Below are 22,942 nucleotides of genomic sequence, written 5' to 3'. Positions count from 1 at the left end.
GATTGTTCTCTCCCCAGCTGACTTTTTGGTACTTTCTGAGCAAACTGCCTCACACACAGAATGCATTCAATAAATATTTGTTGAATGAATGCATAAACTGTCAGTTCTGCTTAGGGTAAGCTGTTCACGCCAGTACTCAGTTTTTACCCAGCTCGGCCCCCCGTTATAAATCAGATCTAAGCAGCCATGTGGCGTACTAGGCTGGAAGAGGGGAGGGGTCCTGAACAGAAAGGGGAACCGTATCAGTTAGGGTTCTCCAGAGAGACAGAACCAACAGGATGCATGTGTGTGTGTGTGTGTGTGTGTGTGTGTGTGTGTGTGTGTAAAGAGATTTACTTTAAGGAATTGGTTCATGCCATTGTGGGAGCAGTTAAGCCCAAATATATAAGGCAGGCTGGAAATTCAGGCAGGATTTCTAAGCGACATTCTCGAGGCAGAATTCCTTCCGCTTCAGGAAACCTGTTTTTGCGCTTAAGGCCTTCAACCGATTGGATGAGGCCCACCCACCTTAGCAAGGGTAATCTCCTCTACTGATGATAGCGGTTAATCACCTCTACAAAATACCTTCACAGAAATCTAGGCATCACAGCCAAGGCAAGCTGACACATAAAACTTCACAACCCAAGAACTAATGCGGTCATGGGTTTGTGGTGGTAGGAAACACTTGGCCAACAATCCAATTAAGGGTGTCCGGAGGGTTGGTGAATGGGAATTTTGATCTGGCCAGAGCTGATATTCCAGGCAGTGGTGGCCTGGGTGGTGAGGGCAGCCTAACAGCAGATGTCCCCAGACAGTGAGTGGAAACACTTGGTGTCAGGTGCCTTCACCCACACAGTCCATCGGGTCATGAGCGAGGCTCTAGAATCCTTGGCATTCATCAAGAGATCAAGGCCAGAGCCTAGTTGTACAGCCTGGCCACAGCAATGTGGCGTGGAGAAAGTTTCTATGTCCCCATTACTTTGGGATGCTCCCTCAGGGCTCGGTAGCAAGACTGGGGTGGGGTGGGGTGGGTTCAAGAGAGTGTCCTGGCTGGACAATAGCTGAGGGAGTAGTGACAGGTGTAAGGGTGACAAGAACACTGTCCCCAGAATTAGGAGACTTGGCTTCCAGGCCCAGCCCTGTATTAGTTCCAAATGTGACTTTAGCTTCCTCACCTGTCACTTTGGAATTATAATACCTTCCCTCTTTTCTCAAAGAACAGTCCGAAGGACCGAATGAGAGAAGGCACACAAGAATGCTTTCCAGAACACGTTATCCAAAAAAGATCACACAGATGAGGGGGTGGCAAGCCTGGTGTCACAGAGAGAGCAAGCTCGAATCACACCATTCCTGGGTTTGAACTCTGCTCTTTCACTGTTATAAGAATAACCCGAGTGTACTGGTGTCCTAGGGCCTGCTATGACAAAGTGTCAAAAATTGGGTGGCTTAAAAAAAAACAAAACAGAAATGTATTGTCTCAGAGTTTGGAGGCTAGAAGTTCAAAATCAAGGTGTCAGTGGGGCTGTGCTCCCTCTGAAGGCTTTATAAAAAATTTTTTTAAAACGTTTATTCATTTATGAGAGACAGAGAGCACAAGCAGGGTAGGGGCAGAGAGAGAGGGAGACACAGAATTGAAGCAGGCTCCAGGCTCCGAGCTGTCAGCCCAGAGCCCGACGCGGGGCTGGAACTCACAAACTGTGAGATCATGACCTGAGCCGAAGTCGGACGCTCTACCGACTGAGCCACCCAGGCGCCCCTTAGGCTTTAGGGGAGGACTCCCTCCTTGTCACCTGAAGCTTCAGGTGGTCCTTGGCGTTTCTTGGCTTGTAGATACATCATCCCAACCTGTCTCCAAATTCACATGGTCTTCTCCCCTGTGTCCCCATTTCTCTCTTTTTATACAGACACCTCTCATTGGATTAGGACTCACCCTAATCCAGTATGACCTCATCTTAACTTGATTGTATCTGCAGAGACCCTGTTTCTAAATAAGGTCACAGTCACAGGTCCTGGGGCTTAGGACTTCAACATGTCTTTTGAGGGGATACAATTCAACCCATAACAAGAGTGCCTAACATCACAGGTGTCTGGCACATGGGAGGTGCTCCATGAACCGGAGCTCTCATCGTCGTGAAAAAGAGGAGGGGGAATCAGAATCCCCCTTAATTCACAAGACACACACATCAGCGACAGCGTCTACAGTGACCAACTGCTCACATTTTTCTGTTTTAGCCTAGAGAGCTTGGGATTTCGATGCTGCCTCCCCTCTCAGAGGATTGGCCTCCTTTCCTAAGACGGGCTGTGATCGTGACGGATGCTGAGGCCCAGCACAAGACAGCGCTCTTCCGAGCTGCTTGAATGGGCTCTGTGACGAGGGGACCTTTCCTCCTGCAGAAATGGGCCATCGCAGCACCAGCTCCGTGCACCCAGGCTGGGACTGTGAATACAAGCAATCCCCTTTCTGCAGGGCTGGGATTTGGGGCCTGGGAAGGAGTCAGAAGCCAGAGGGTCACTTCTTCAGCTGGCCCGTGGGATGAGCTCTTGATCCCTCCCCTGTAGGGCAGCCTTTGGTGGTGCCAGGAAACACACTGGAAGACACCATGTTAACGTGACCTTGGACACCTATAATGACTCGAGTATTGGGGGGGGGGGGATCCACGTAATAGCTGTGCGCTTAGAGACAGTTTGGATGAAAGGATGAGAACAAGTTTCTTCTGGTTTGGTAAGAAAACTACGGAAAGTCAACTCTGCACGGGCAACGTAACTATTATCCACTTTGTGGATGGGGTACAGCCAGGGTACCCTGGCAGGCCCGTCCTCCGCTGCCCATTGGTGTGCTTTCACAAACTCCTGTAGACGCTCACTGTACTCGCGCCAGCCAACCTAACCAGAGAAACCTTTCTTTTCTTTTGTTTTTCTTTTTTTTTTCGAGGACGCAGAAGAGGGGACAGACCAGAGATAAGCGATGTTATCTATTCACCAGTATGGATAACCCAGAGAGGAAAGAGTCCACATTCCCTCACCAGACGCAATGCTTGGCGTGAACCAAGGTGCACCGGGGAGTCGGTGAGATCCTTGAAAAGGCTGGGATAACTTATCGGGACTGGGGACCCTGTCCCCAGGCAGAAGCAGAGTGACCACTCTGTGGTCCCACACCCTGTGCACCAAGGGATGAGCAATCACTCTTGGTCATCTCTATTCAGTGAGGCAGAAGCAATTTTTACTGGAAAGCCCACAAGTGTGACTTTTCCATTCTTCCTGTTTGCAAGTCCGTGCAGCTGATGGGGGAAAAAATAGCCCAGCTCATTTGCATTTAAGTCTTGAAATCTAAATATTTCCGTGAGTCATTCATTATTACCATATAACTCAGTGTTTGCATGCAAATAACTTTAATGACATAAATGCTTATAAAATAAGTCTCTTACCATATGAACTCGGTAAAGAATGCTAATTCCCAGAGTCATGAATGGCTTGGAGAAATCAATCACCTTCTCCCGTTCAGCAGTAATGGTGAGGCCTGCCACAGCCAGGTCTGCTTTCTGAAAGGACAGAGAAAGCCCATCAGTGGGGTGGCCTTGTTAGATGCAGGTATGGGGACTTGTGACCAGAGGTCATCACTACTGGGGAGATGTCACTCTAGTCTGGTTTCTCTGTGTGGGAAGTGGCTCTAGATAGTCACAGTACATCCCAGGCCTGAACATAACAGGACATGGGTATTGAAGCTATAACTTATGGTCATTTGAGGTCAGACCCCTCTAAATACATCAGTAAGTATAAAAAGCCGGGGGCATCACTACAGACCGTTCAGAGATAGTCTCGAAACGCCCTAGGCGAGGGAAAACTGGCACATAGGCTGCTGGATTCTCAACATCAAGTAGTTTTTAAATTCAACTTCTTAATTTGCTCTGTCAACAGAACTTGATGGAGTTGCCAGGTTGTAGAGGACGCGTGGTGGGAGGCAGTTACAGTGAAAAACAAAAATGATGTAACCACGGAAATGAGAAACAATCTAATGCAACCCCACTCATTTCATGGTGAGGACACGGAGGCTCAAATTGAGCTGGTGGCCCGACGTCACAGAGTCTGTCCTTGTCAGAGCTGGGGCTGGACCTGGGGCCTCCGGGACCCCTGGCCACTTACGTTGCTGTTAAGGTTAAAATTCAGGTGCCACAGAACTAAAAGAAGGGTCTCTGGCCCTTCATGCAAAACCACCAGAATCTGTTCCAAGGACATTTCCTTTCTTTCTTTCTTTCTTTCTCCTTCTACTTGCACCTCAGGTGCCCAATTTGGATAACAGTCTGTCCTGAATTCAAGCCCTCTGGGTAAGGAGATGCTATAGGCTTCCTCGATGCTCCTCGTGGCCAGAAAGTCCTTCCTTGAACCTAACTGAAACCCATCCTGTGGCAAAGCAAATTCAATTTCTTCCTATTGGGTCGGCTCCCTTTGCACATGGTATGGAGGGGACAAGCCCAGAACTGTACACAGTTCTGGTCTGCGTGCTGCCCTCATCAACTAACTTAGCCTAGTCGCTTCATGTCTCTAGATGTCCTTGACCTCATCCTTAAGCCAAGGATGTGAGGTGAAGACAGGGCGAGGACCCTTCCCAGAAATTCTCTAACAGGGATTCTCCACATCTAGTCTCTGACCACCAGCATCAGAATCACCTGCAGGCCTTACAAAAATGCAAATTTCTAAATTTTCTTAATGTTTATTTATTTTTGAGGGGGAGGGAGGGGAAGAGAGATCTTTTAAAATGTTTATTTTTTTTGAGAGAGAGATGGGGAGGGGGCAGAGGATCTGAAGCAGGCTCTGTGCTGACAGCAGAAAACCTGATATGGGGCTTGAGCTCACGAACCGTGAGATCATGACCCGAGTCGAAGTCAGACAGTTAACGAACTGAGCCATCCAGGTGCCCTTAAAATGCAAATTTCTGAGTCACATCCCAGACCCCCTGAATCAGACTGTGCTGGCGGGTCACCAGCGTCTGTATTTGTAACAAGTTGCCCACGTGATCCTGACTACCACTAATATTGAAGAGCCATGTTTTATAACCGGGGCGTGTATCTCAGACTAGCCTACACTGATTTCCATTTCAGCTTAACTCCTTCTTCTAATTCTGGTGGATCAGCTGATGGAGAAGAGGCAGAGAGAAATAAGAAAGGGAAGTGTCCAACCATCTACAAACAGGCCGGGCTGTTCTGAACGAGCGCACACACATACACACACACACACATGCGCGCGCACGTACATGATTCTTCCTAAATCACTGCAAAGAAAATAGAGAGATACACACGCTGGCCCTCATTGTGCACACAAGGGAATCTGAGATTTGTGTACAAGAAGGATAAATCCATTGGCAAAGGTCAGTCTCTTCTGCATTTCAACCTTGAGTCTCCACTCCTGGTCCGTGTTCCGTCTGCCAGAGCGGCCACGTGATCCTGGCGTAGGTTAACAAACTCAGGGCCTTATAAAGTGAGACCGGGCTTAAATAAAAGAAACAAGGGTGAAGACGTAAGAGATTTCTAATAAAAAATAAACATGTGAATGCCTCATTGTGCTCATTCTGCGTTTCTCCAAGAGAGCGCTGATTGCTGCTATCAAGTGAATCAATCCTTGAGACTAAAAAATGAAGTTTGATGAGAAGATTGTTAACACCTTCATTTGGGACACTTTGGAGGGCTGCTGGGGCCTTTCAGAACCTCAGCCCCCCGATGACAGCGGCACTGGCTGGAGGCCCACTCGAGAGCACAGGTGTACAGCAACAGAAATCAACCAAGCACAAAGGCCCAGCAGGTGCGATGTCAGACTCATGAGTGTGGGTTTCCAGCCAATTGGCAGCCCAAGCCCTGCATGAACCTTTGGAGGAGACGAGTTAAGTGGGTTGGATTGAAGGAACTGAAGAAAAGATCAGGAAAACCAAAACTCATAAAATGGGCAAAGGTACACAGTTTCCGGTCCCTCCTCTGGTTATTTAAGAGCACATATTCCATCCACCCCCCAAATTAACCAAATTCAACAACTCTATCCCCAAGTTTCTTAATTTTTTGATGTTTGTTTATTTTTGAGAGAGAGAGAGACAGAGCATGAGCGGGGGAGGGGCAGAGAGAGAGGGAGACAGAATCTGAAACAGGCTCCAGGCTCTGAGCTGTCAGCACAGAGCCCGACGCAGGGCTCGAACTCACGGACCGTGAGATCATGACCCGAGCCAAAGACGGACGCTCAGCCGCCGAGCCACCTAGGCGCCCCTCTATCCCCAAGTTTCTTTTCCTCACACAGCTTTCCTCCAAAAAAGGGCAAACTTTGAATTGAAATTTGGAAATCATGGCACACGTTTATAAACGTTGGCCAACAATGACATTATGGTAAAACAATTCCATATGGAGAGAAAGGTGGAAATGGACGGTGTCACAGGAGTGATACTTTCCTGGGTGCTTACAGAACTACCACATACCCAGAGGGGGTGTGTGCCCCAGGCTCAGACAGGGCATTTCTGTCCACTCACAAAGAGACGCTTCTCAAACTAGTTGGGGGCAGGGGAGGCAGGAAAGGAGGGGTGGGGTGGGAAAAAGCCAGAAGAAACCACGGAGGTGTGCTCGTGGCTGTTTCTTACACTTAATCAACTTAGTATAGAATAGTAATTGTCTACCCTGGCTTCCGTGCATCCTGAAGTATCAGCAACAACCTCTCAGGGTCAGGTTATTCCAAAAGATGTGCCTGCATTTTATTTCATCTTAGTTAAAAAGACATTCTGGGGGCGCCTGGGTGGCGCAGTCGGTTAAGCGTCCGACTTCAGCCAGGTCACGATCTCGCACTCCGTGAGTTCGAGCCCCGCGTCAGGCTCTGGGCTGATGGCTCGGAGCCTGTTTCTGATTCTGTGTCTCCCTCTCTCTCTGCCCCTCCCCCGTTCATGCTCTGTCTCTCTCTGTCCCAAAAATAAATAAACGTTGAAAAAAAAAATTAAAAAAAAAAAAAAAAGACATTCTGCTACAGGAGCACCCGGGTGGCTCAGTCGGTTAAGCGTCTTACTCTTGGTTTCGGCTTAAGTCACCATCTCACACTCCCTTGTGGTGGAGCCCTGCATCGGGCTCTGCGTTGTCAGCACAGAGCCTGCTTGGGATTCTCTCTCTTCCTCTCTCTCTCTCTCTGCCCTTCCCCCACTCACGCTGTCTCTCTCTCTCTCAAAATAAATAAGTAAACCTTAAAAAAAAGACATTATGCTATACAGCCATCTTCGATGAGATGATATGCCACGAAACCAAACGGACGGCCAAAGGGAGGTGGGAATGTTAAACTGTTAGCATCTGTCAGTGTGGGGGAAGGAAGGAAGTACGGGCATGCCGATAGCCCAGGCCAGCCCTGCCGGGTCTCTTGGCCGCTCACAGCAGGAGGGCTGTGCTCTCCCGTGGAAAAAGCAGTAGGCAGGACATCTCAAGACCCGGCTGTTGCTGCAGCTGGGCCACAAACTCACGGTGCCCGTGGGCAAGTCATTCCCTTTTCTGGGCCAAAGTTGTAGCCACTGTAAAATGAAAGGGTTCAGCCAAATGCCCTCTAAAGTCTTCTTCCAGCTCCCAGACCTCACACTTGGCATTTCGCTTTGCTAGAAGAGGCGGAGCTTAGTTTAACGGACTCCTTTTGCTCAAGGAGATGACAGCGGTCGGCAGAATCGGATGCTGTGGAGCGGTTGGGGAGAATGAGCTCGGAGGAGGAAACTGCCAGACGTGTCGGCAAAGAGCAGCAGCCGACAGGGACCCCAGGCAGGGCAAGGAAATCCAGAGAGGTCGGGAAAGTGCACCACCATCTGGAGAGCAGGTCTGGGAGCGGTCCCACGGGCAGGGAAACCAGAAAAGGCTGGGACCCCCAGAGCCAGAGGAAGAGAGGGAGGGCTGACAAAAGAGAACTGGTAGAGAGTTCTGTATGCAGCATGGTGTTCCTGGTCTCGGGGTGTTGAGTGTGTGTCTGTGCACGCGCGGGCACACAGGGGCGTATAAATACATTCCCTCCGAAAACCCGCTCTCCTCCCCATTTTCAATTGAAAGTGTTCTTTGAAGAGCTTCATGTTCTGCCTCTGAGAGATCCCCCTCTTTTATCTCCTGGATGTTTGTAGAATTTACAAGGGGAGGGCAGGCTGGAGCCAGCCTGGAGGTGACTTCCAAAACAGACTATCCTTTGCCTCGTGGAGTTTAATAGGGGTCATGCAACTGCCTCCATTGCTATCAAAGCCTGGAGGCCCAGTGTGGCTGCCGCTCTCCTCCCGGGAGCTGGGGCTTGGCTGGGAAGAAGGCGGCAGGTTCCCAGCAGGGCTCCCGGGTCGCCTGAACCTGCTGCCGCCACCCTGCGCCTCCCTGAGAACACCACTACCGCCGGGAAGGCGTCTGATGGCCGCAGATCCCGGACAGCCCGAAGGGAACAAACACTCTTCTGTGTCCTTCTCCTCTTTCAGAGAGCTGCTGCCCTCTTTCGGGCAACATGCGCTCCCACCCCCTCAGCAGTGCCCCAGCAGCACTGGCCGATGGCCTCCGGTGGCCTCAGCCCAGCCTCCCCCTCCCACCTCCCAGAGAACCAAGCTAAAGAGAGGTGGGACAGGGCGGAAGGCCATGTGCCCAGAGCAACTCGGCCTCTCTGGGACTCATTTTACCGGGCTATACAGTGTGGACAATGCCTGGGAGAGTCCAGAGAGATGCTGGACCTATGTCTGGAGTGGCCGTTGACACAGGGCTAAGACTCAGCCTTCTGTGTGGGGCAGACCTGTCCTGACTCTGTTAGTACGCACTTGTTTGCTGTGTGACTTTAGGCGAGACACTGAACCTCTCTAAGCCCCAGTCTGCTCATATGCAAAGTGGGGGTCATCACAGTGCCTACCTCCTAGAATTGCTGAGAAAGAGAATGGTTCAAAATAAGTACTCGGTAAATGTTTGCCTTTAGGATGATAATCTCAACAAGGGCCTCTGGAGACGATATCTTAACCTGGGATGAGTAGGAACGTCTGGGTGGCGGTGCTGGGGGCAGCCAGGCTGTTCTACTTCCAGGTAGGGCAGTGGCCTCTGGACACTTGGCCCCTGGTGGTCTTTCCCGGGTGACCTGGGACATGCACAGAGCTGTGCTGACAGGACGTGCTTCTCTGGTGTGGCTGCCTGTCTCTGAAGGTTCACCTAAGGACCCTCTGAGGCCTCATGCTGTCCCCACGCTTAGAAAACTCAGGGAAAAAATGGACACTCAGCTTGGAAACCAAACTCAGTCATTTCCCACAGTGTCTTCCTTGTTATGTGATCCTCCTCTGGGGACAGCAGATGAAATGACCTCCCAGCTTCCTTTGAATTCTCGGATCCGCTGTGCTATCTCTGATGGGCTTCTAGATCTTTTTTCTCTGGCTTTTTTTTTTACCCGGTCCCCCTGCCCCCCCCCCCACCAAGTCCTCAGTTTCCTGCCCCCTGGGCGGCGGGGGGGCCGGCTGTTTTTCCATGCCAGCCGCTTTCCGCCCCTTTGCCAGTCACATCTGTACACATCCCTTATTTCACCTGCTACTCAGGCCCCATAGTGCCTCCCATTCTTTGCTGCCATTTATTTAACTCTGTAATTGTGTTACTTAACTCTGGAAAGCTTTGGGAGGCTACAGTTGGAATGAGAAAATGCTACACAGAATGAGGTTGTACTGAGCATTCCTGGAAACCTTCACTCCAAGGTAATTGTGTCTGGAGATCCCTTGTATATCGAAGAGGCTTACAGAATTCCAAGCAAGGCCGGTCTGAGGCTGCAAGATGGGAGCTGGCATAACGCATATAAATACCCAGATAGGGAGGAGCTCCGTCCGAGTCCATCAGGGAGGCTTGCCAGGGAAGGATAACTAACGCACATTAGGCCCTGGCTGAGGATGATATGGGGCCACTGAGCAGGCACTGTGTCCCGGGTTCCCCACCTTGAGTGTGGGCTCTCGGGGTAGGCAGCGACAGCCTGCACAGCCCCCACTGTCCCCTCCTCCTCTGCAACGCTCAGCATTCCCTCACCCCTCTTTACGGACTCTCCGCCTTGCTGTAGGCGGCGTGCAAGGTGCTGAGATACAGGCGTGGCCCCGTGCAGCAGAGGGCTTGCAGTCCGGAGGGGAGGTGGACAGTCATGAGACAGTCGAACTATCTGTAAAATTACAGCTGCAACAGGTTTTATAAAAGGGTCATATAAGGCACCATGAGAAGGTACAAGAGGGGGGTGACAGAGTCTGGGAGGTCTATGGGGGCTTCCCCCAGAGGAGATGCAGTTGCCTGAATAGGAGCTACCTGTGAGAAGGCCTGGGGTGAGCACGTCCAGTGGAAGGACAGCATGTGCCAAGGCCCCGAGGCAGAAAGAGACGTGGTGCATTCCAGAGATTGGAAGAAAGCCAGAGTGGCTGGACGACACAGGACTGAGGAGCCTGCTATAAGATGAGGCTGGAGAGGCAGGCAGAAGAGGCGACAGCTTGAAAAGAACTTGGATGGCCCTGGGTATTTTAAGCAGTGGATGGCCTACAAGATACAGTTTGGAACACTAACCTCGCTAACACCTATAGCCCTTCCTGTGTGTCAGGAGCTGGACCGAGCACATTTTGTGTGTCATCTCACTTACTGCTCACAAAACCCCTAGGAGGTAAGTTACTATTATTATCCCCATTTTACAGGGCACAGTGAGGCATAGAGAGGTTAAGGAACTTGCCCAAGGTTGCACAGCAAATAAAAGGCAGAGCCAGGATTCCAACCTGGGCAGTTTCATTTCAGAGGCTGTATCGCGAACCTGCACCAAATTCAATTGGCTCTAGTGAAGAAAAAAGATTAAAGAGAGGCAAGAAAGGACCATCCTCATTATTATCTTCCCATGTTCGCTGTTTAAAAAAAATTTTTTTTAACATTTATTCATTTTTGAGAACCAGAGAGAGGCCGAGCATGAGTGGGGGAGGGGCAGAGACAGAGGGAGACAGAATCCAAAGCAGGCTCCAAGGTCTGAGCTGTCAGCACAGAGCCTGATGTGGGGCTCAAACTCGAGGAGTGCGAGATCATGACCTGAGCCGAAGTCGGATGCTTAACTGACTGAACCACCCAGGCGCCCCGCTTGTTTGCCCTTTATACCACTGCACACAGGGCAACCTGATGTCCATGCCCCCACTCCATCAACATCAGCCAGCTGGACATGGTACCACGTCCCAGAGATGCTTTCCAGCCCTTATCTTGCTGAACCTCCTAGCCAGCCATTCTTCTCAGCCCCTTGCCCGGCCCTCCTGAATGAGGTCAATGTCAAGGACACACAGCCCTCCCTCCACGTCTCTGACTCCATTGCCACGCATCACCGGCACCAGGCCAAATCGGGCTCACGTGCCAGCCCTGCCAGTCACCGACTGTGTGACAGTGGGTAGGTTTTACATCCCCTCCAAACTCACTTTTCGCTTCTGTAAATGGAGATGATAATCACCAGCTCAGGGCTGTTGTGAGGACAAATGACATGTAACGCACAAAGCACAGGGCCCGGCATATACAGATGCTCAATACATAGTGGCTATTAATATTCTTTTTCTAAAAAGATGAACTTTGACACCACGACAACTCTACCCTTCCTCCCTCTTAAAAAATTATCCACGATCCTCACTCCCCTGAAGTCCGCCCTCATGAATTCCTGTGACTTCAGCCTCACTTCCCAGGACCCTTTGGGCTCCCCCACCCTGCACCAGTCTGGCTCGGCTGACTCCAAACACCTTGTACTTCCTGACAGCAGTGGCTCCCAAGGTGTTGCTTCCTCTACCTAGAATGTCCAACCCACATCGCCACCTACCCTCCAAGGCCCATTCACAGCTTACCTCCTCGGCAAAAACTTCTATGGCCTCCCCAGGAATGAGCCCGTCCTCATATCACCAAAGGTGATAAGACACTGTTTATACCACTCACGTGGCATAGGACATATAATGCCCTGGATTTGAACAGGGGGCCAGGGCTCGTACTCGAACTCTGTACTTACTAGCTGTGTGACCTTGGGAAAGGACTTACCTTCTCTGTGCCTCAGTTTCTTCTTCCATCAAGTGGGCATAACAGCAGTTCCTACCTTCATGGGGCCTCTGTGGGAATTAAATGAGGAAGCCGTGCAAAGCCTCTGCCTGGCACAGAATAACTCAGAAGATATTAGCCTTTCTAATTATTCTTAGTGTCGTTGTAGACATTCATATCTTAGCTCCCCATTGGATTATAAGAAGCAGGGACAAGGATTTTAAAATATTTAATGCATATAGCATTTCAAAGTTGCCATTGGTCACGTTTTACAAAGAAACCGAGGCCCAGAGAGGTTAGTAATTTGCTCAAGTACACAGAGCTAGGACAAGGAGAAAGTGAGCTTCAGACCCATACGGAGTATTAGGACCATTTATGTGGCTTTCTGATGGCTGCACTGGGCACAGTGATTTTCCCAAAGTGGGCACACGGCGAGTCCCTAATGAACAACCAGGATGACCCACGGTGCAGGACACGGGAGGACAAGCCACCAAACGTGGCCTGCCCTCGAGTCCCTTCGCGCTGACAGCAGAATCAGGCAGATGTCTGTAAGCAGGGGGGATTTTATCAGGAAGTCAGAATGTTACAACCGGATTCAGGTCATGACCTGGATGCGGTCAGATACAATCCTCATCCTCCAGCCTAAGGCAGACTCGGGGCCCTGGATCCCGGCCAGAGGGCTCCCTTTTCCCCTTATACCCTCCCAGGCCCAGTCCCCCTCCCCCCCCCCCCCCCCCCCCCCCGCCGTAAGCCCGCTCAGGAGAGAGCTTGCCCAGGCTCTGTGCTTACAGGCGGCTGTCAGGGGAGAGGTGTTCGTTCTCCCCCCCCAGGAAAGTCTAGGGATGGTGAGGACAATCACGTCCTCGCTGGGCCCGGTGGCCGGAGAGAAGAGGAAGGACTGGCTCCATGGAACCAGTTTCTAGACTCTGGCCGGCCCTCAGTCCCTGCTGTGCAGTGGAACAGATTAACATCTGCAGCTCAGCCCATTTGAAATTAGATTATCTGCTTACTTCCTGTCTTTTGATCGATTTACCTGCTGGGTGTCTTCCTCCACCCCCCTCCCCGCCACCCCCCGCCTAGTGAGATGCCCAGGGACCTGCGATGACTCACTGAGGTCACCAGGCAGAGCGGCAGTGGATTCTGAAGGAGACGGGGGAAGCTCACTCCCACTCCTGGCGCGAGCTTCGGCAGAAGTCATCATTTAGGCCTTCCTAATAACATGCCTGAGAAGGGCGCACATCTGCTCTCCTGCCACAGGAGGCAGGCTGTCTTCCCCCTCCTCCCCGTGGGCACTGGGGCCGAGCATGAAATCACTCTCAGGGCTCACATGCCATCTGCACCACGTCCGGCGTCCTCGTCCACTGGGGACACTGGATGCCAGCCCCACCCCTTCTGCTTTCAGGACACGGGAACAGGGGTAAGGGCAAAGACAAGAGCACCCAGTTAGCACGCATGCACGCACGCACCGACCAGCCGGCACCCGGGCCCCTGAGGCTGCCCGCCCCTATCGAGGGGGAGGCTCTGATCGGAGCTTTCGCGAACCGGTCTGAGCCCAAATGTGTGGGATTTATCCGTGCTCACTGGGCTGGGTCCATCCTCAGTAATGCTCGGGGAGCAGAGGGCCAAAACAGCGTTAGTATTCCTGGGGAAGCGGCGATGTCATTCGCAGGTCCGAGGGCTCCCCGGTGCTATTTCTCGAGGTGACAGTCTGCTCTCAGGGTTGGATGAATTTCTTTAGAGTTAAATTAAAATCCCCATGAAATATTTAGTTGGCTCAGCTCAGGGCTGTATTATTGGCCTATGCGGGCAGATTTCAGTTAAGAACCAGGCTGAAGGTAAGAAGGGGTTGGCAGGTCAGCCACCGGTGAAGTGGTGGAGCACCGGAGGGTCTGAGCAAATGTTGACCGTTGACCTCTTGTCATAGTCTCCCGTTCACGGGCCATGGGCCTTCTTGCCTTTTGGGGTCAGACAGATGTCTGTTTAAATCCCAGCCCTGCCATTCGCCAGCTGAGCAAATTACCTCCAGTCCGGGCTTCAGTCTCCTCCTCTCTAAAATGGGTGAAATAATGTCTTTTATGTTTGCTGTGAGGATTAAATGTAATAACCTATGTAAACGGAGCTCAGGTGCGGTCCTGCCTCTTCCTCTCCCCTCTTCCAAATGTAGTTTTTCAAGGGTCTCTTGAAAACGAAAGCAGATTATGCTGTTCTAGTCTGTACTGACTTAATCTTTTTTATGCCCATGGCCCCTTTCAGCACTCTGGTGAGGTCTGTGAACCCCTTCTTTAGAAATGTTTAAAAATGATTATTCTGCCTGGGTGGCTCAGTCAGTTAGGCGTCCGACTTCGGCTCAGGTCATGATCTCACCGTTTGTGGGTTCGAGCCCCACGTCCGGCTCTGTGCTGGTAGCTTGGAGCCTGGAGCCTGCTTTGACTTCTGTGTCCCCCCTCTTTCTCTGCCCCTCCCCCGTTAGCACTCAGTCTCTTTCTCTCAAAAATAAATAAAATTTAAAAAAATTAAAAAATGATTATTCTATTTACTATATTGCATAACTGTATTACACAGAAATACAGTTGTCAGGCTGTCTGGGTGGCTCAGTCACTTTAGCGTGTGACTTTGGCTTAGGTCACGATCTCACGGTTCGTGGGTTCAAGCCCAGTATCGGGCTCCGTGCTGACAGCTTGGAGCCTGGATGGAGCCTGCTTCGGATTCTGTGTCTCTCTCTCTCTCTCTCTCTCTCTCTCTCTCTCTCTCTCTCTCTGCCCCTCCCTTGCTTGCGCACTGTCTCTCTCTCAAAAATAAATAAGCACTGGGGGAAAAAAAAAAGAAATCCAGTTGTAAAATATTTTTACATCTTTGTGCTACAGTGACCTTGGAGCTACAGGTAGGTCTAAGACCAGCACTATACTGACACGACTGGTGACAAAGTCACAGGTATGGTTCATATCAGTATGCTTTGTTGCCCACATTCGTAATTAAAGGAAATAACACATTTCAGTTTAAATTTAGAAACCAAATAGATGTAAATTTTTCTCTTCTAAGTTTATGGACTCTCCTGATGCTGTCTATCCTCAGACCCTTGGGCGGGCAGGCAAAGAACCCACAGAAACTTCTCAGCTTACAAACAGTACAGGCTGATCCTTGAACAATGCAGGGGGAGGGGCGCTGACCCCCTGCCCAGTCGAAAATCTACGTAAAACGTTTGGCTCACCCAAAACTTAACTACTAATAGCCTACTGTTGACCGGAAGCCTAACTGATAACAAACAGTTGATTAATTCGTATTTTGTAGGTCATATGCATTAAATATCATATTCTCACAATGAAGCGAGTAAAGAAAATGCTATTCAGAAAATACGTTGTACTGTATTACACTACTGTACTGTATTTATAGAAAATAAATCTGTGTCTAAGTGGATCCAGGCCATTCAAACCCAAGTTGATCAAGGGTCAGCTGTAATCGTTGACCACGGCCCACGGGCGTCAGGGCCCGCAGCCTACTCACCACACTCCGGCCATGCTGGCCTTCGTCTTGCTCCTCCAACAGGGCAAGTTCATTTGCATCTTCACATCTACGCTCTTCTCCGGCTGCAGGGCTCTGCCTTGGCCTTGGCCTTGGCTAGGCTGGCTTCTTCCCACCGTTCAGATCTCCAAGTGGTTATCCTTGTGTGCCCATCTAACGGACCCCTCTCTCTGATGCTCTTATTGTCCTGTTGTGTCTTCTTCACAGCAAACATTACAATGCAAAGCTGTCTTATTTATGTGTTCATTTCGCTGTTTATTGTCTAGAATGCAAGCTCCAGGAGGCAGGAACCTGTAATGTGTTTTTTTGCTACAGCCTTATGAATACCCCATTTCCCCCAAACTGATAAATCCCCCAGGCCACGTGGCAATAAAGTCATCAGCAGGCCGTGTGTTAAGAGGCACTAGATCCCTACTGGCAAGTTTTCATACTTCTGCCCGTCTCCCACTCCTGCCAGCTGCCAAAAAAGCCAGGTGGGATCTGGGGCACAGCATGGGGCCCCGCCACTGAGCGCGGCTAACTGGCCCACGGGGGGGATCAAACTCGCAGCCCTGACTTCATAAGCAGGGGGCTCGCGCTGACCACGCCAGCTCTACAAGGTTCCGGGCCTACGCTGTGAGAGCACGTTCAGGTTCAGACAAGCTCAGGCAAGTGGCTTCTGCTGCTGGAGGAATCTGACGGCACCACTAGCCCACGATGCTGTCTTTCTTTTATTTCCCTTCCCACCTGTCAGTCTTGTAATGAAAAATGGTGTCACTCACAGGCCTGTTATTAGGACTGTTTCGGTGCGATGAAATCAAGTAGCACCAGATGTTGGAAGCACTGCTGAAGTTACAGAAGCTTCCCCTCCTCCCCCGTCTCCACTCCAAGCCGACAAGTCCCCTCCACTATCTCACTCACCCCTCACTGTCCTGTTGGACAGGAGGGAGCCCCCAGCTCTGCCTCAGACTGGCCACTGAGCTGCCCCATGGCATGAGCAAGGGTGAGCAGTGATCTGACCAGTCAGATCCAAGAACTGGGTAGCCCCAGCTTTGTTCTCGTCTCTTATCGATATAGGCACAAGTCAGAACCGTTGCAAAGGGCAGGAGGGGAGGGCATTTTCTCAGGGATCCCTGTAGTTTTTTGAGGAGAGAGCTAGAGACGTCGTCATAAACCTCTGGCCACTCTTCTCGGGTGGCAAAGTCCATCTGGTCGACTTCAGAAAGGTGTCCCACCTTGTTCATATGGCTCGTGTGCCTACCAATAATAACATCCTCAAAGTGCTTTTCACAAGGCCGCATTTGGCTCCACAACAACTACAAGGTCAGCAGTAGCCAGTTTAGAGACTGGGGAATGAGGCTCAGCAGAGTTATGTGGTATTAAGTTGGGGGTAATGGTTGCCTTTGGGAAGGAGGGGTGTATAGAGAGAAAGGAGGCGTGTTGGTGGGGTGGGGACAAGGGGCCCTCAGCGTGCTGGTCATGGTGTTATTTCTTGACCCGGATAGTGATTCCATAAGTATGTCCCCTTGGTGACAATTCATCAAGCTGGCACTTAAGATTTATGTGCTTTTCCTTTTTTTTTTTTTTTCAACGTTTATTTATTTTTGGGACAGAGAGAGACAGAGCATGAACGGGGGAGGGGCAGAGAGAGAGAGGGAGACACAGAATCGGAAACAGGCTCCAGGCTCTGAGCCATCAGCCCAGAGCCCGACGCGGGGCTCGAACTCACGGACCGCGAGATCGTGACCTGGCTGAAGTCGGACGCTTAACCGACTGCGCCACCCAGGCGCCCCTATGTGCTTTTCTATACGTGTATTTAAATTAAAATGTTTTTCAAAAAGTTAAGTGATTTGCCCAAGTAGAAGAATGAATGGCTGCCTTCACGCCTGACACTGAGCACCTTGCTGACTCCGAAACCCACAGGGGCTGCAGCGGCTGCATTAACTGTGCCACAGTCTGGGAATTTCACACACCCAAGAAAGGGACACTACTGTGGATCTCTGTTTAAACGCCTGAGTGATGGCTAATTCAAGGACGGGAAGGAACAGCTGGATGTTTTAACGCGATTTGCATTCGCATCTGGATGGAGAAAAGTCTAGCTCCCTAGTCTGGTCCAAACAGCTGAACAGACTGAAACTTCTGGACGAGCCAACTCTTTGTCCAATGAACACCGGGCAAAGCCCCGGGGAAGCCTGGCCTTCCCCTGGGGAAGCCTGCTGGGAGCTGCAATCACCCTCCAGCCCTGAGTGGTTCCCATTCTAGGTGGGTCTTGAAACCTAGAGGAGAGGGGAAATTCAGCCTGTCACAGATTCAACAGCAATGCTCTCGTAGTGCTTTGTGACAGAGAGTTGTCAGAGGGCCCCAGGTTTAAGTCTGCCTCTTGGTAGCTGTGTGACCTTGGGCAACTCACTTAGCCTCTCTTAACTTGTTGTCTCATGAGCAAAGTAGGAAGGGTAACAGCTTCTATTTCACTGGGCTGTGAGGGTAAAATGAGCTAATGTACAGGGCCTGATGCAGAGGAAATGTTCATTGATCAACAAATGCTCACTGCCATTGTCACACTGTTCCTGATCCTGGCATCCTGCCTCTATCCTCTGTCTGTTCTCTTTGAAGCCCCCAGGACCTGGCCTCTACTCTGGGCTGTGCCATCCTGCCTGGGGTGGGGCGGGGGGGGGGTGGGTCCTCTGAAGGCTAAGCCCTCCTACCCGATTTGCTCCTATGCGAGTCCCCTTCGCTTTCGACGGACACCAACGTACACGTGTGCTGTTACCTGACGCCATCCACCTTATTTTGATCTCTTGCCTGTGGCCCCACTGTTCGCCACTCCCCAGCTGCCAGCCAGGGCCCCAGTCCACTGTTCCACTGCCATCCAGGATGTGGTGGGTCTGCTCAGGGTGTCTCCCGGATTTGGATAGGGGATCCATTTGGCAAGAGTCGACAGCATCTTTCCGAGCAGTCCAAATTCATTGAATGGACCCCAGGCTGCCATTTTAAAAGAGGTGGGCCTTTGTTCTGTTGCCTCAATTGCAAATGTGGACGCAGTTGGAGCAGGAATGTGTCAGCAAGCAGGGGAGCGTATCTGAGGGCTGCAGAAGATAAGGAATCATTCCACAGGTTCTAGAAAGGGTGGAGCAGAACAGGGCTCCCGGCTGCTTCGAGAGCTGCCAAAACACCACCATTGGCACGATCAAGACAGGCCTGGTTCTCATGCTGACAAATGGCGGGATGTCAGCTGCTCCTGACAAGCTATGGGATGGCAAGAAAAATAGTCTGTGAATAAGCCCCTCAAAGCATGTAACGATTCTGGCCGAGAACTGTGAGACGGGGAGGCCAAGCCATGGCAACAAAAGCAAGTTGAACACCACAAGACCTTCTGGTGCAAATTCATTTCTGTGAGTGAGAGATGGCCAGAGGACAGAGGGAGCTGTCACATTCAGATTCTTTGAAGCAGGCCTATTTATTCACAGGAAGACAAGAGATGAGCGGGGCCTGCCTGCTGGGGCAGGATGAATTGTCACCTCATTCCTCCACCTGAGGAAGCAGGATCTGATGACTGAGGTACCGCTAGGTAAGCAAAGCCTGGTATGTGTTCGGGGCGGCTCTGCACGGTAATTAAAAGAACACACTGTGGACCCATCTGAGCTTGGAGTCCGCCACTTTGCAGCCACCGCGTGGCTTGGATGAGTTCACCTCAGGGCCTGTTTGCGGATCTACAAGACGGGGGTAAGAAGACATCGCCTTGTAAGGTTCTTTAACGATTAGATGAGATAATATTTGTAAAGCGATTGTTAGTACGTGGTGAGCGCTCGGTCAAAAGCGCCCGTTAATTATCTTTAGAGTACTTTCCAGCCAAGGGACAGGCGGAAGGTCAGCACAGGGAGCCACAAGGGCTTGAGCACGGCACATGAGTCTCAGGTGAGGTGACTCAGACGTCCGGGCAGGTGATCCGGGAGCCTGCTCCATGATGCTCAGGCCACTGCTACCCCTCAACACACAGACTCAGGAAACAAAGCCAGCAAGTACAACGGGACAAGGTTTACTCCAAAGGCAGTTGGAAGATAAATGTATGTGATGGGGGCTGAGAGGATACCCAGTTAGGCTAACTGAAGATTCAAGAGTGGACAGAGGTGAGCTGTGATTCGGGGAACAAATTAGGAGACGGGGGTTGGTGGGGGGGGGGTCAGTTTAAAGCCAGACAACCAGCCCTGGACATTCCCATACCTTGGTAAGAGGACAGAGGGGTGAGGTTGCTTATGCAGGGGGGTGAGCTGGAGGCCCAGCTGTGCATTGTTGGGAAGGCAGAGATTTATAGGAAGCCTGTGTAGACCCGATGGCTGCTGTGAAAGGGCAGCCCCAAAGAAGACATCAACTCCTACAGCACCAACCTGCTGAGTGCACCAGCATATCTAGGCCAACTGTGTGCTTTCCCTGTTGCTAGTCAAAGGGATCATCTGAAAACTTGTAGCTGGTTCTTAGCATCGGGCTGTTCTGTCCAGGCTTGAACTTTCTTGGGGCCAGGGGGTGTAATGGTCCGTTCTTTTGCACATGCCTTCACAGCATCCCATCCATCCATCTATCCATCCGTCCATCCATCTATCCCTCTGTCCATCCATCCATCCACCCACCCATCCATCCACTCATCCATCTCTCCATCCATCCGTCCGTCCATCCATCCACCCACCCACCCAACCATCCACTCATTCATCTACCCACCCACCCACCCACCCAACCATCCACTCATCCATCTACCCACCCACCCACCCAACCATCCACTCATCCATCTACCCACCCATCCACTCATCCATCCATCCATCCATCCATCCGTCCGTCCGTCCATCCATCCCATAATTGCTGAGTGCTAGTGTATGCTGGGCCTGTTCCAGATGCTACCAGTACACAAATAAGACCGATGTAGTCCCTGATCTCAGAGAACTCACATTCTAGTGAAGGGAGATGCACAAGAATCAAATAGTCCCATTATAAGCAAGAGGATTGCAGATGGTGATGATCTCTTTGAAGATAACACAACAAGGTAATATGGTAGAGTGTAACTAAGAGAAAGGATGGGGGTTCCTTAGGGTGGCAGAGAAAGAATGTATCTTGGAGGAGGTGACACCTGGCTTAGACCTAAATAATGAGAGGGAAATAGTAGATTGGAGACTTGGGGAAAACAGATTTTTGATAGAACGAAGAGCAAATGTACGGGTTGTATGTTGGCATGAAGCATGCTGTGTCCAAGGAACCAAGGCAAGGCCAGTAGTGATGCAGCAGAGAGAGTGAGAGCCAAGTGACGGGAGATACAGGGCCCTGGGGCCTCTTGATCAGTCCTTCAGATCCTAGGGATATTGGTGAAATTGTGGCTGATGCAAAACAGGGCACAGGGAGAAGAGATATGCTCATTTACCATGTGAGCAACAGTAGCCCAGGAAGATTCAGCTGCTAATTTACGATTCAGGGACAGACCTTGACTTGCAACTCCAGGTATTTTTCTCTAAGCCTAAGAGGACATGTGGACTCCCTAGCACCTTGTCACCTTACACGGGTGCCTCTTCCCCCAAGAGATGGCCCGGAGATCCTTCCCTCCAATTCTGCTCCTTGTGCCCCCTTTTCCCACAAGAAAAGGGCAAGAAAAGAGGGGGCTCAGAACAGTACAGCAGGCCACCACCATTGCATGTAGCTTCTGGAACGCTGCTGGACCTCCCCACTGTGAGAGCAGGACTGGACATGGGCTGCTTGCTCTGTCGATCTGGTAAGCTTGGGTAGCGTCCAGGCATGGTGTGGCAAAGAGGAATCAACCCAGGTCAGCCTGGGAGAGGGAAGGACCAGCCCCGGGTGCCTACATCTCAAGGGAGCAGGTGCACATCCCTGAGTGTGTGTGTGTGTAGAGGGGGATGGATGGCAGGGAGGCTGAGGACCTGAGCTTTAGGCCCAGAGACGAAGTACAAGGACAGCCTCCTGCAGAAAGAGAGGGGTAACAGGCGACAGGGACGGGAGAGGGCTCGCACTCCCTGCGAGTTACCACATGACAGGCACACTATGGAGACTGTAGTTCACTGATTTCTAACCCGGAGGTGGCTGCCATTATTTCCATTTGGAGAATGAAGACCCGGGGGTCAGAAACGCTGGGTGACTTGCCCTCACAGCTTTCACCTGGAAGAGCAGAGATCTGCACAGGTGGCCCAGGGGGCGGGGTGTGGGGACAGGGGTGAGTACGGCCACTCCTTCCATTTCTGCACCGCGTGTATCCTGATGACTCCCAAGTGGAGAGCAGGCCCAGCTCTGCCCTCCCGCTGGCCTCCCTCACCCACGACCTCCCGTCCTTCTCGCCCTCAGAGTCCTGCTGGCACTTCAGACCCGTGTCATGTACTCCATGTACGTCTTCGTCTCCTAAAGCTACTCTTTTTCCATGTACTATTTCTCAGTTCATGACTTTACCAGCCACCTGTCATCCAAAACAGAGAGCAGGAGTCAGCCCGGAGTCTGCCCTCGCCCTCCCTTCCTTGCTCTCTCCCCATTCAATAACGAAGCCCCATCCATTTTACTTCTGCAATGCCTGCTTAATCCATTACCGCAACTCGACTCTCACTGCTGCTGCCATCATTCAAGTCTTCGTTTGAATTATTCAGTAGTCTCTGCACTGGTCTCCTTGCTTCCAGTTCCTTCCCACTCTATCCATCTACTGAACTGCACGGGCACCAGCGGTTCTCAAAGTCGAGAGGCATAGGCACCAGTGGTTCCCGAACTGGAGATCACGGGCACCAACCAGTGCTCTTGAACTTGAATGTGCATCACAACCACCTGAAAAACCTGTTAACATGCAAACTGCTGGGCCCCGCTCCAGAGTTTCTGATTCAGTGGGTCGGGATGGGGCCCCTGAGTTTGGATTTTGCACAAGTCCCAGGTGATGCGGATGCTGCTGGTGGTTCAAGGTACGCAATTTGAGAACCACTTCCTTGGGGTCTGTTTCTACACCAAGGACCTACTCAGGTCAGTCCTCTGCCTAAAAAACAAACAAACAAACAAACAAACAAACAAACAAACAACCAACCAACCCAGAAACTCCCTACTATCTTTGAAATCTTTAAAATCGAGCCCAAACTCCTGCGGTACCTGGGTGGCTCAGTTGGTTAAGCATCCAACTTGGGCTCGGGTCACGGTCTCAGAGTTCATGGGTTCGAGCCTCGCATCAGGCTCCGTGCAGACAGGAGATCCTCTGGATCCCTCTCTCTCTGCCCCTTCCCCACCTCTCAAAAGTAAAAAAAAATAAACATCTTAAAAAAATAAAATCAAGCCCAAACTGCTTACAGTGATCCTCACCACCTGGCCTAGCCATGCCTTTCCCGCATCACCTCAAGCTAACTGACCTCCCTTCAACCTGTAATGAGCCTACATCGCACTAGTCACGTTCCTTAAGGCTGTCAAATATTTCAGACTCTGCGTCTGCCCACAGTTCCCGGCCTGCAACTCTT

The 22,942-nt window shown here is 51.1% G+C and overlaps 1 protein-coding gene across 1 annotated transcript in view; it reads right to left on the bottom strand.

Annotated features, from left to right (window-relative positions):
* Positions 1 to 22,942, bottom strand: part of GRIK4 (glutamate ionotropic receptor kainate type subunit 4) — a 183,033-nt gene that overhangs the window by 41,575 nt on the left and 118,516 nt on the right. The window contains exon 14 of the mRNA XM_032595059.1: positions 3,405 to 3,518. Within this exon, the coding sequence (XP_032450950.1) occupies positions 3,405 to 3,518 (114 nt within the window). The remainder of the gene's footprint in view (positions 1 to 3,404; positions 3,519 to 22,942) is intronic.

Source organism: Lynx canadensis, chromosome D1, assembly GCF_007474595.2.
Source record: "Lynx canadensis isolate LIC74 chromosome D1, mLynCan4.pri.v2, whole genome shotgun sequence".
Taxonomy (NCBI): Eukaryota; Metazoa; Chordata; class Mammalia; order Carnivora; family Felidae; genus Lynx; species Lynx canadensis.
Note: the sequence above shows the minus strand (reverse complement) of the source record. Positions and strands in the feature narration are given on the sequence as shown.